Below are 12,742 nucleotides of genomic sequence, written 5' to 3'. Positions count from 1 at the left end.
GTGTCATCGGAGAACTTCTGCAGGTGGCAGCTCCCAGAGTTGTAACAGAAGTCCGAGGTGTACAGGGTGAAGAGAAAAGGGGAGAGAACTGTCCCCTGAGGGGCCCCGTTGTCCACTCCCGCCCTCTTTAGCTTCCCCTTGAGGAGTGCAGGCTGGATTGTGTTGAAGGCACTGGAGAAGTCAAAGAACATGACCCTCACAGTGCTGCCGGTGTTCTCCAAGTGAGTCCAGGATCTCTGCAGGAGGTAGATGACGGCGTCATCCACCCCGATGTTTGGCTGGTAGGCGAACTGCAGAGGATCCAGATTTGAAGTCACCAGGGGGCGGAGGTTGTTGAGGACGATCCTCTCCATGGTCTTCATCAGGTGAGAGGTGAAGGCCACAGGTCTGAAGTGGTTAGGCTCCTTGGGGTGAGATGTCTTTGGGACTGGCACCACACAGAACGTCTTCCACAGAGTCGGTACCCTCTCCAGTCTCAGGCTCAGGTTGAAGATGTGCAGAAGGACCTCACAGAGCTGGTCTGCACAATCCTTCAGGAGTCTAGATCTGATGCCGTTGGGACCTGTGGCCTTCCTCGCCTTGATCTTCCTCAGCTGACTTCTCACCTGATCAGCTGTTATGGAGAGGCCGTCGGAGGAGGAGGAGGGGGTTGTTGGGGGGTCGTCTGAGGAGGAGGGGGAGAGGGCTGTTGAGGGGGGTGGCAGGGTACTCAGGGTACTCAGGGTACTCAGATGGAGTGTCTGAGAAGCGGGCTGGTCTGCACTCTGGTGGGTGGGGGTGGGGTTGGGAGCAGAATCAAATCTATTGAAGAACAGATTCAGTTCATTTGCCCACTCCCTGTCTCCTGCTTCAGGGCCCTTCCCTTGACTTCTGCTGTGACCTGAGATGTTATTCAGGTCCCTCCAGACTTCTCTTGCATTTTTCTGTTGTAAATGCTCCTCCATCTTTGCCAGGTAGCTGGCTTTCCCTTTCTTTGTTTTTTTCTTGAGCTCCTTCTGCACCCTCTTCAGCTCCTCTCTATCTCCAGATCTAAAAACCCTCCTCTTTTCATTGAGCGGGGTTTTCAGCTCAGGGGTCACCCAGGGTTTGTTGTTGGAGAAACACCGTATTTTTTTGGTGGGTACAGTGTTCTCAACAGAGAAGTTTATGTAGTCTGTGATGCAGTGGGTTAAGCCGTTGATGTCCTCCCCATGTGGGCTGCACAGCACCTCCCAGTCAGTGGTGTCGAAGCAGTCCTGCAGCGCCTCAGTGGCCTCCTTAGACCACTTCTTCACATACCTGGTTGTGGGGGGTTGTTTTTTCACCAGAGGTATGTAAATGAGCTGCACTCTCACCACGTTGTGGTCTGAGCAGCCCAGGGGGGGAGGGGTGATGATCTGTATGCATCCTTGGTGTTTGCATACAGTAAGTCCAAAGTTTTATTGTCCCTGGTATGGCAGTCAACATACTGAGTGAAAGTAGGGAGAGTGGCAGACAGGGAAGCGTGGTTAAAGTCTCCTGAGATGAGAATAAGAGACTGGGGGTGTGATGTCTGTAGCTGAGACACTACACTGTGGATGAGTTCACAGGCTGCAGCAGCGTCTGCCGAGGGGGGGATGTAAACAGTCACCGCGATCACGTGTGAAAACTCCCTCGGCAGGTAATATGGCCGAATGCTTACAGCCAGCAGCTCCACATCCTTAGTGCAGCGCTGTTCTTTAACGGTGATGTGCCCAGAGTTACACCACCTCTCATTCACATACATCGCTATTCCCCCGCCTTTCTTCTTACCACTCTCCCTCACGCTCCGGTCTGCTCTGACGAGGTGAAAGCCGTCCAGAGTTACGAGCGCGTCCGGAGTGAGTTCATTCAGCCATGTCTCCGTGAACTGCATGATGCTACACTCTCGGTACTCCCTCTGAAGCCGGGTGAGCGCCGTCAGCTCCTCCATCTTATTAGGGAGAGATCTTACATTCCCCATAATTAAAGACGGCACAGATGGTTTGTACCATCTTTTCTTTTCCTGACACTTCACTCCGGCTCTGCATTCTCTACTCTTCCTCCGTAGTTCTGCAGGGATGTCCGGTCTTTCGGCTGGATGTATCTGAGGTTGGCACAGCGCAATCAGCTCTTCACGGGTGTAAACAATGGAGCCGTGACTGAATGGGTCTCCCGAGGAAGTTTTAAAGAGTCCACAGAGAAAGAAAAACAGCACCAATACTCCAAAAAGAAGAATATCCATGTTTGTTGTTTGGAGTTGGAGTTACTCGCGAAGTTACAGCAACAAAAAGTCAATATTAACAAAATAAACTAAAAAACAATAACGAGGGGGGTCAGAGCAGCCGTAACAAGCGCCCACCCAGAGCGGTGCCGGATACAGATGCACATTTAATTTCTCACAACACTTCCATTTACATGTACTGTGAACCTATTGCCTTTTTGTGTGCAAAACTTCATGAAACAAAGCTGCAGTGCAGTAACTGGGCAACAACATTGTCTATTTGCAGCAGTTCCTGCTAAACCGGTTTAGGATAGGATAGGATAGGATAGTACTTTATTGATCTCCAGAGGGGAAATTCGGGCAACTCGTTTCTGCTCTGCAACCGGGACTGCCCCGGGAATCTTTGATGCACTTGTGACTGATGTTACTTTCGTAGCTGATTACCCCTTTTGCAAAACAACTCTTACTATATGCAATAAAATACACAAAGACAAAAGACTTTGACTTGAGATCTTTTATTACCAACAGAAAAATCCACAACAAGGGAAGGGATGAGGAAGGAGGGTGAATGGATGAGAAGTAGGGAAGGGAGGGTGGGTAGAAGGATCTGAGACAAACGGGATGTGATGAGGTGACCAGGTGTAAATAGGCTGTCAGGTAATTACAGGTGTGGTTTTAGGCGTGATCCTGCTCCCGAACCTAAGTAAATACATTAACTCCAGTGAACACCTCTTAGTGAGCAAAGTTCCTTTTTGTTATCTGTTGTTTGAGCTGGCGTTTATATTCATTGACTTGACACATCACTGCATATCTAAACAATGGTTGAATGTAGGGAGGAAAGTCTTATGAAGGGTAGCCGTCATCTTCATAATTGCACCTTGATCACTTTATGAAGCTTCTTTATCACTTTTTTTAAGCTTCTTGTTATGACAGGTTGTCTTGTTTTCTGAGTAAAACAACCCACCCTAACCCAGAGATTTCACCACTGTGTTCACTCCAAATTAATGTCTTCTGAGGTAAGCCGTAATATTCTTTATTTTGTTTGGGTGTACCTTATGTTTAATTTTATAGACGCTGGGAAAACAACATGTTTCCATTAGTATCTACTTTGAAGGTATTTTTTTTTAACGTTTTCTGTATCTCTTTTATGCTGCATGCTTTAACCTTCTTGCGTCTGATTTTTGTTTTTAATTGAACCCCTGTATCACATTTACTTGTTTTGTTACTGGATACTTTAGGGATAGGAAATACTCTTCACTGTTTGAGTTCAAACTCTGATATAAAACCCCATGTCATATATCATACTTTATCAATCTATGATCCCATCAGTTTAAAAGAATATGTTCAGTTTGATGAATCTAGTTAAAAATAGTCCTCCATTTAGAGGTAGTACAGTGCCATCAAAATATATTTAAATGCCCAAAAATAAGTGTCGTCATTCGATAAGCATGAGCTATTTGAACAGTTTCAATTAAATTACTGCAGACATGGTATCATATATGCTGAAGCTGTGAGACACAGAGTTGATGAGCTTAATTTAATGTTGTCTAAAATTATACATCATGATTTTTAGAATCATTGATTTTTTAATCTACAAAGTAACAAGTGAAACTGAAGAAAAAACATTGAGGAATAAATGGAATAGAATTATAATCTGAAATGTAAATGTGTTAAAGTATAAAGTAACAAAATAGTACCAATTAAAATGTCTACTTAAAAACAATCTTTAGTTAGGTATTAAGGTCTTTTACCTGCTTTTTGTAAAGTGTGTCAAGATAACACTTGTTATGAGTTGTGGTTATACAAATAAGAATTGATTGATTGATTGATCGATTGATTGATTGATTGATTGATTGATTGATTGATTGATTGATTGATTGATTGATTGATTGATTGATTGATTAGGCTAAATGTACATGTTTCCTTCGTGCCTCCATTACTGTGTGCCTGCAGGGAAACTAACCCTACCTTAAGTCAACCTTTTGTCCTCAAGTGACGTCAGTACATTTCATAAGACCATGTAACCTTGGCACACCTGATAGTGAGAATTTGACCATCAGTATGAACATTGTAATTATGTTCCTGTCAACCCTCAAGCACCAAAAAGTTGTTTTGTTGTAAACGCCCTGTTTGGTAACATATAATTATCACATTCTCGATTGACTAGATTAGTTTGATGTTGGTAGTGAGACATGATGACACTATAAATATTCAGAGGTTTTTATGACTGAGTTAAGTGTCTTCAAGAAGAATTCACATTATAAACTTAACACAGAGTCTGTTTCCCCTTTTGGTTGTTTTAATCCAGTACCAGAGGAGGACTCACCATGTGGCTAAAAGGTTTTATAAGTAACCATGTCAACATGAAACTTCTGAAGACCTGTGTCATCCTTCTCCTTCTGACTGTGTTGTTCTTTGTACTAAGAAACATGGACCTGCTCGAGGTGAGAACTGGGATTATTGGTAACACTTTAAAGGTGGTCATTGAGTGTCTTTCAATGTACTAAAGTGGGGATTGGGCCCCCCTGGGGGCTCCTGAGACACTGAAAGGGGGGTCGCGAGATGCTTTCCATAAACAAATAAAAGTTTTAGGATTTGCAAAATGCATATTTCACCCATTATTGTGAAAATACATACAAAAAGTAGTTGAATTTAAAATACAACGATAGTTGTTAAGTAAGATTTATGCTGAAATGAAAGTGATATGTAAAAAAATCCATTAAATGTAAGTTTGTACAGAAGTGCAACAATGAAGGTGTTCATCTGCTCTCTACAAATAAAAACACACAGATATCAGCTGTCTACTTCATTATTACATTTTGTATGTCCACTCAGTCCTTAAGTTTATACATGGAGATTACTTGGGTTCTGCTTCTAGCCTTTCTTACAATGAATTACTAAAATATGGACAGTGGGGCGCCCCAGTCAGTGGGTGTTGTTAGATTGTTAGATTGTTGATAGATGTGACAAATATATAACATAGGCTTAGTCCATAACTATAGAAATAAAGTTATTACAACACAAGCTTAGTCAATTTTTAATTCATTTAGATATTTTAGTGTAAAGAACGTAATAAAATGTGACATATTGTACATTTCCTGTACACTCCTGGTTTGATAGAAAGATTTGCAGAATCACATAATTCACAGAGTGACATCTTGGTGGCACTCTGTTGTCTCAAGTGACTCACACATCTTCCTAGTTGTTGTCTCACTTAGAATGACAGTTACGTAGCAGTGCAATTGCTCATATAATGGAAAATGGAGTTGATGAAGGGGCAGAAGAAAGGATCCTTTGTTTTCTTGTTCCCTGACATCATCATATTAGATCCCGAGCAATTCTGTCCCAAAACACTTTTTTTTCCATGTTGAGATCATTGCAGTGGATATTACTTCAGTATTTTATAGAGTGGCCCTCAGTGTATCGGCCTGGTCTTATAAAATGTCTATAATCCGCCATTAAATTAATAATGCGCCAGATACAGAAACACCTAACTTTGAGAGGGAAAAGTAGACAATATATAATTGGAAAAAATTAAAACACAACTTTGATCATTGAAAAGAGTAAATAAGAGAACATTTGTAAATGAAATGTTCATAAGGGGAGAGCATGCTGTAAGATCAAGAAATGTAAACGACTATTGTCCTTAGGTCAAGTTAAGAATAATTCCAAAGTGACTTCCGGCAGATTAAAGTTTTAAAAATAAACAGTTATTAATAATACAAATGTATTTGGATAAATATTCCATCTTTTTTTTGTTTATTTTATTTTAGTAAATTTGTTCAATGCATCTTTGTCACCATCCTTCTTTTTCAACTCCTTGCCAGCTGAATTATAAAGAAAACTCTGCCATCATCAACAAGAAAGTGACCTCTACTCAGCCCACTGTTCCTCCCACTGCTCCTCCCACTGCTCCTCCAGTGCCTGACAACTTCTGCACCTTCAAGCCACTGTCTTCTGCAGATGCTGAGGAGGAACGTCTCATATTGCAGTCCATTGCTTGGCCTGAAACTCCTCCTCTGCCAGCTCCTTTTTCATTGAATCAGACAAGTAACGCCGCCCACAGCACCTTCACCATTCTCCCAGGGGGGGTTGGAGACGAGCGGCATGTAGGAGACCAGCTGGAAGTTATGATAAAAATGTACGACTTCCAAGGTAACCCCAAGAAGTCTGGAGGAGATGCAATTGTTACCCGATTGCACAACAGGGCACTTGAAGCAGGTGTGGCTGGACGAGTGGTGGATCTCCTTAATGGCTCCTACTCTGCTGTATTCTCTTTACTCTGGGAAGGAAGTGCACAGGTTGAGGTAAAGTTCAAGGCTATATCTTTAAATTGTTAATGTACAATAAGTGATGACTAAATAATTACCTAATGCAATGTCCTGTAGGTCATTTAATTCATGAAATCTAAACCATTCCCCCTGACTTACTTTTGCAAACAAACAACAACATAAAAAGTAAGAAAAAAGAAAAGACATTGTGGAAGTTTTAAAAACTGCTGTTCCTCCAATTGCCTCTTCTGGCGGTCTCTTATGAGTCATTCACCTTTGATCCTGTTGCCCAACTTTACAACACAAATAAACATGTTTTTTTTATTTTTATTGAACCTTTATTTAACCAGATAAATAACTCATTGAGATCAGGATCTCTTTCACAAGGGTGACCTGGCCAAGAGGGCAGCAGCACACGTCATAAAAAGCATTACATGATAAAGAGACAGTTTACAAACAATAAGTTAGGAGAGAACAACAATTTACAATGTGAAAATTGATTTACAGATAAAGTGCAGAATCTTGATCACAGAGTACAATTCAGAAACACAGGCACTGTCCAATTGTCTCGCGTTTTTTATCTTTTAAGATCGAGCCAAAGGCTTCAAGAGCTCCGCCATTTTCAAGTCATTTTGGAGAAAGTTCCATGCGGTGGGAGCAGCAAAACTAAACGCTCTTTTCCCGAGCTCAGTGCAGACACGAGGCACAGACAGTTTAAAGACATCACAGGAACACAAGGCATAGTGGCTTCTGGTTCTTTGAAGGTATGAACATAGATAAGAAGGCACCAAACCAAGAAGAGTATGAAGGTAAATATGTTGCAAAATAGGAGAGCTTGTAGAATGTGATGTGAGAGCTTGTAGAATGAGATGTGAGAGCTTGTAGAATGTGATGTGAGCTTGTAGAATGTGATGTGAGAGCTTGTAGAATGTGATGTGAGAGCTTGTAGAATGTGATGTGAGCTTGTAGAATGAGATGTGAGAGCTTGTAGAATGTGATGTGAGAGCTTGTAGAATGAGATGTGAGAGCTTGTAGAATGTGATGTAAGAGCTTGTAGAATGAGATGTGAGAGCTTGTAGAATGTGATGTGAGAGCTTGTAGAATGTGATGTGAGCTTGTAGAATGAGATGTGAGAGCTTGTAGAATGTGATGTGAGCTTGTAGAATGTGATGTGAGAGCTTGTAGAATGTGATGTGAGAGCTTGTAGAATGTGATGTGAGCTTGTAGAATGAGATGTGAGAGCTTGTAGAATGTGATGTGAGAGCTTGTAGAATGAGATGTGAGAGCTTGAAAGAAATGTGAATCATCGGCCAATTCCTCCCACACGCAGACACACAGCGAGGGGAGGAGGGAGGGGGAGGGGGGCATTTCTAAAAGTAGAAATTTGTTTTGCTACAGACGTCTCGCAAAATGTTTTGAAACTCAAGCAGCGCAGATTCACGCGAGAAAAGTAGTTTGTGCAGTTGTAGTGGCAGATTTGAGAAGTTGTAACCGCAGAGTTGAGGTTGTGAAGGATAATAGGCACGAGTAATAAAAAAACATGTGAGTAAATGTTGGATTACAAGTTTGCAGCTGTCATTTTACTTGTGTAAATATCAGTCTACTAATTTGTGAATATTTTTTCTGTGACTTCACATTCAGATCACGGATGTGTGAATATTTTCTTTGGGTTCAAATTTTAACTCTACAGGTTCACATTTCTTTCAAGCTCTCACATCACATTCTACAAGCTCACATCACATTCTACAAGCTCTCACATCACATTCTACAAGCTCTCACATCACATTCTACAAGCTCTCACATCACATTCTACAAGCTCACATCACATTCTACAAGCTCTCCTATTTTGCAACATATCTACCTTCATAGAAGAGATTTATAAATAAGCTTCAGCTAGTGTATATGCCTGCGCACCTTCAAAGATGGCCAATCTGAGTTAGTGTACAGGTCACAGTGATGAGTGAAGCGTCTACAACCAGTCTTACAAAATGTTATTTTCTTCTGCTATTCTGGAAAACTTAACATTGAGGAAATGTATTTATCACAACGGTTAAACGTTATCAAGCCAGTAGCTTTTACCTGAAAAATAAAATATAGACTTTAGACAAAAGTAATGTTACTCAATCATCACGTGAGTGGGCCTCCATACATCTGTAGTGGTGACTGTGTCTCCAGACACCCTATCCTTTGCCTGCATTTTAATGTTTTGGTTTTCTGGGTGTGGAGTGGCTGTGCTTCCCCCTGCCAATGTCAGTGTGCAGGTGTGTTTAGGAGTGGATACAATTCAGTTATTGGTTGTGATTCAACCCCCGGCTAATAAGATTGATGTGGAAGTAGCGGCAATAACTTAAAATATAATCATAGTGAGGTGAGACAAAACGCTACACGGATAAACCTTGTTCAAAAACGAGGGTTGGCTCTCACTCATGGTTGCAGAATTGGCCTGCATTCTGTTGGACATGCAGATGTCTTACATCGGTGGTTAGCTTGTGCTACCATGCGATATTGCAGTGTATGTACAAGCAGGAAACTTACACACTACTCACCTGCAGTGAGTGTGCACTTCTGGGGACGGTGAGCCCAGGAGGAGGGGCCCAATTTGGATGTTGTGTTCACAAGCTGCAACAAACAATGCCACTGACTCTACCTTTACATAAGACATCAGTAGAACACTTTAATGAACCTTTTTGTTGAGTTGAATTACTGAACTAAAGAGGTTGGTGTTGTTGGATCCTTTTGGAGATATTTTCATGCAAATGTTAGTCATTTGATGTGACTGTATGTAAAAATGTTTCCTGTGGGCCAGAGAATGGTGTGAGGATTGTTGAATGCTTTACTCCACAGACAAGTGGAGGGTCTATAATTATAAGAAAACTAATTCTATGGAGGTTCCAATAGCCTAGTGGGTATGATGTGCACCCAATTTACATAGGGTATAGTCCCGTTTGCTGCGGTATGGGGTTCAAATCTGACCTTTGCCCTTTGCTTAATGTCATCCCCAACTCTCTTCTCCCAACATTTCCTGGTGTTGTCAGCTGTCCTATCCAATTAAGATGAGACAGGTCCAAAAATATACATGTTGAAGAAAACAAGTTCTACTGGCCAGCTAGTGGGGAGTTGACCATTTGCATCAATGTCTCTTAAGCTTTTAATTTAAAATAAATGAACAACTTCAGTCAGCTGACACCAAAAATACAACTTTGTTTTCTAATTATTCAATTAATAATTAGTAGGCATGACTTGTATGATATAACTTTAAACTCTTGTTCTTTGTTTTATCAGGTGACGCTTGTCCACTCAAGCAAGGCTATCACAGTCCTCCGTAGGCTAAACAGAGAACAGCCTGATAGGACTATCTTAAAGAGCCTCTTCCGCTCAGGTTCAATCTCTGAAACTACCATCTGTAATATTTGTCTACGTCAAACCAACCAGCCACAGTGCAACTACACTGACCTCCGTACTGGTGACCCGTGGTTCTGCTATAAGCCAAAGAAACTGAGCTGTGATACCAGGATGAACCACATGAATGGAGGAATGGGTATAAAACTCAAGGCTAATGAGGCGAAACTTTTCAAAAGGTGAGGGAGCATAGCAATAGAAATGATGCATCTACTTTTACATGTAATGACTATAAACAAAGTGTAAAGTATGTATCTCCTGGGGGGAAATGTTGTGTTTGTAACTACAGGAGGCAAAGATAAAATCTTAAGATGTTTATAGTGTAAGATGATACCTATCAAAACACTTAGTCTGAACAATTAAAGTCTCTCTCATCAACAAAACTATAAAGTGTATCTTTAGAGTCCAAATATGGAGGCAAAGTAATTTATGGTGACTAAAGTGCTACCTTTTGGTAAATCACATTTGACATTTACATATTGTAGTGTGTTAAGAGATTCTTAATCATGGGAGCTTTTCCCCCCCAGCAATGTCAACATGCAAGTCTTCATTCAGGCTTCAGGACCGGCCAATGTTACTGTGCTGCCTCAAAGGAAAGGTAAAGCACAACTTTTCTACTTTCAACTAAAAAATATCTCCATGTGACCTTGAAAATAAAAATGGTTTGGTAAAAATGTATAAAACCTAACTCTCTGTATTCAAACAGATATACATATAAGTCAAAAAAAAAAAAAAAAAACCCAGCTTCTATCTACAAAACTGAGGAAGAGCTGCAAGTGCTTATCTCATTAACTCAGTACCAGTGTACTAATAAAAAACTCAAACCACTTAACATCTGTAAATATTTTACTTTAAATAATTAACATTGTCAAATAAAAGGCATTTGGTAACATTTTCCTTAACCACAATAAACATGTGCATTCGAGACATACACTCACTATATTGTAGTAAAGCATAAACTTAATCTTTTGAAAAACATCAAAGAACTCTGTAGAAGCCATTTTAATCATGATCCATTTAATTTAAGAATTTTGATTTCAGTTCATGTTAGTAAAACACAACATTTAGATCATAAGAAATAAGAATATCATTTACAGTAAATATTTCAGAATTAAGAAACAGATTGGCTCCTACTAAGTGATAAAAACTGTTTATGAAAGTTGCCACTACAAATGCTTTTGTGACATGTGTATAATGTCCTCATTAGTGTAAAGTAAAATGAGTAAGGTAAAGCAGAGACCTTGTTTTGGCCTTTTTAGGGGATCGGTGGACAAATGATACAACAATGAGTTTAATAACCAAATGCTTATTTTGATAAACAATTCTCAGAGCAACCCATGGATAGTCAAGGCAGTGGGAAGTCTGGACTCTCTGGGTATTACTACCAGGGTGTGTGGCGATCACTAGGTGGCACCAAAGTCCACCAATTCAACAACTCCTCTGCCATCAGTCAGTGTCTGAAAGGAAAGGTGGTCCACCTGTATGGAGACTCCACCGTCAGGCAGTGGTTTGAGTACCTTGATGCTTCACTTCCAGGTAGTTGATTCACAGTGATTTCAGGCAACAGTTTAATTGTATTTATATCACAGCTTAATCTGCTCCTTTTTTCATACTTTCAGATGCTAAGGAGATAAACCGGAATAATCCGAAGAGATTAGGACCTTTCATGATATGGGACAATGCAAAAAACATCTTGGTGAAGTTCCGCTTCCACGGTCCTCCTCTTAGTATTTCCGTCCTTATCCCAACCAGTGAGCTGCGTTACATTGCCAATGAAATAGATGATGTAGTTGGTGGCACCAACACAGTTGTAATTTTTGGTATCTGGGCCCACCTCACTCCTTTCCCAATGCAATTCTACATCAGAAGGCTTTACGGCATCCGCAGGGCGGTGATTCGTCTGTTAAACAGGGCTCCAGACACGCTGGTGGTCATCAGGACTCCAAACCTCAGAGGTACAAACCCCTATATATTTGCCTTTAATGACTGGTATGCTATTCAACAGGACAAGGTGGTCAGAGCTGTGTTCAAAGGACTTAATGTTCAGCTGGTGGATGCCTGGGAGATGGTTCTGGCCCACCACCTGCCTCACTACGTTCACCCACCTCCTCCCATCATTAAGAATATGATTAACATTATATTGTCCCACATGTGCCCCCAATAGTGCATTTAATAATAATAATAACTTTATTTATATAGCACGTATCTAAACAAGGTTACAAAGTGCTTTACAGAACGCATTCAATCAAACATAATAAAACATACATGAAAAGTGCTTCACAAAAGAATCAGGATAAAACATTGGTGAGTTATAAAAATGTATTCAATTAATTAAAGCAGGCCATTAATTACTGATCAATCGTTAAAAAGGCCTTCTTATAAAAATGTGTTTGGAGCAAGGATTTCAAAATAGGAACAGTTTGCCAGCCTAATTTCTACGGGTAGGGTAACCCTTGGTAACCAGCCTAGATCTAGGAACGACTAATAATGGTGCTCTTGATGATCTAAGATTTGGCTCGGAGCATAAGGGGTTAAAAGTTCTTTAATGTAAGAGGGGGGGTTAAATCAACCCTGTAAGTAACGGGCAGCAAATGGAGGGAGGAAAGGATTGGGGTAATGTTTGACCTACAGTTTGCATTTGTTAAAGGGGTCATATGCTTTTTTTGGTTTTATATGCCCTTTAGTGTGTTTTCCATGTGTCCTGTACATGTTTAGGCACATCTATGTGCAAAAATTCAAAGTCCGCGGAAACGTAGCTTCTCCTACGTCCTCCTGTTAGCTTCAGCATCAGCTGCATGTAACGCTCGGTTCTAGCCCCCCTCGAAAAAAAACTTGCCAGTGTGACGTCTTGTCAGTGTGATATCACTGATCT

At 40.8% G+C, this 12,742-nt stretch overlaps 1 protein-coding gene across 1 annotated transcript; it reads left to right on the top strand.

Annotated features, from left to right (window-relative positions):
• The first annotated feature begins 3,171 nt into the window (after positions 1-3,171).
• LOC132956428 (NXPE family member 3-like) lies at positions 3,172-12,280 on the top strand. Its single transcript, XM_061029893.1, has 8 exons — positions 3,172-3,216; positions 4,509-4,644; positions 6,028-6,507; positions 7,061-7,235; positions 9,754-10,049; positions 10,398-10,468; positions 11,200-11,406; positions 11,490-12,280. The coding sequence occupies exons 3-8, from the start codon at positions 6,380-6,382 to the stop codon at positions 12,032-12,034; spliced, it is 1,422 nt and encodes a 473-aa protein (XP_060885876.1). The 5' UTR covers positions 3,172-3,216; positions 4,509-4,644; positions 6,028-6,379; the 3' UTR covers positions 12,035-12,280.
• The last annotated feature ends 462 nt before the right edge of the window (positions 12,281-12,742 follow it).

The sequence above is a fragment of the Labrus mixtus genome, chromosome 22 (assembly GCF_963584025.1).
Source record: "Labrus mixtus chromosome 22, fLabMix1.1, whole genome shotgun sequence".
Lineage (NCBI taxonomy): Eukaryota > Metazoa > Chordata > Actinopteri > Labriformes > Labridae > Labrus > Labrus mixtus.
The sequence above is the reverse complement of the archived record's forward strand: the minus strand, read 5'-3'. Positions and strand labels throughout refer to the sequence as shown.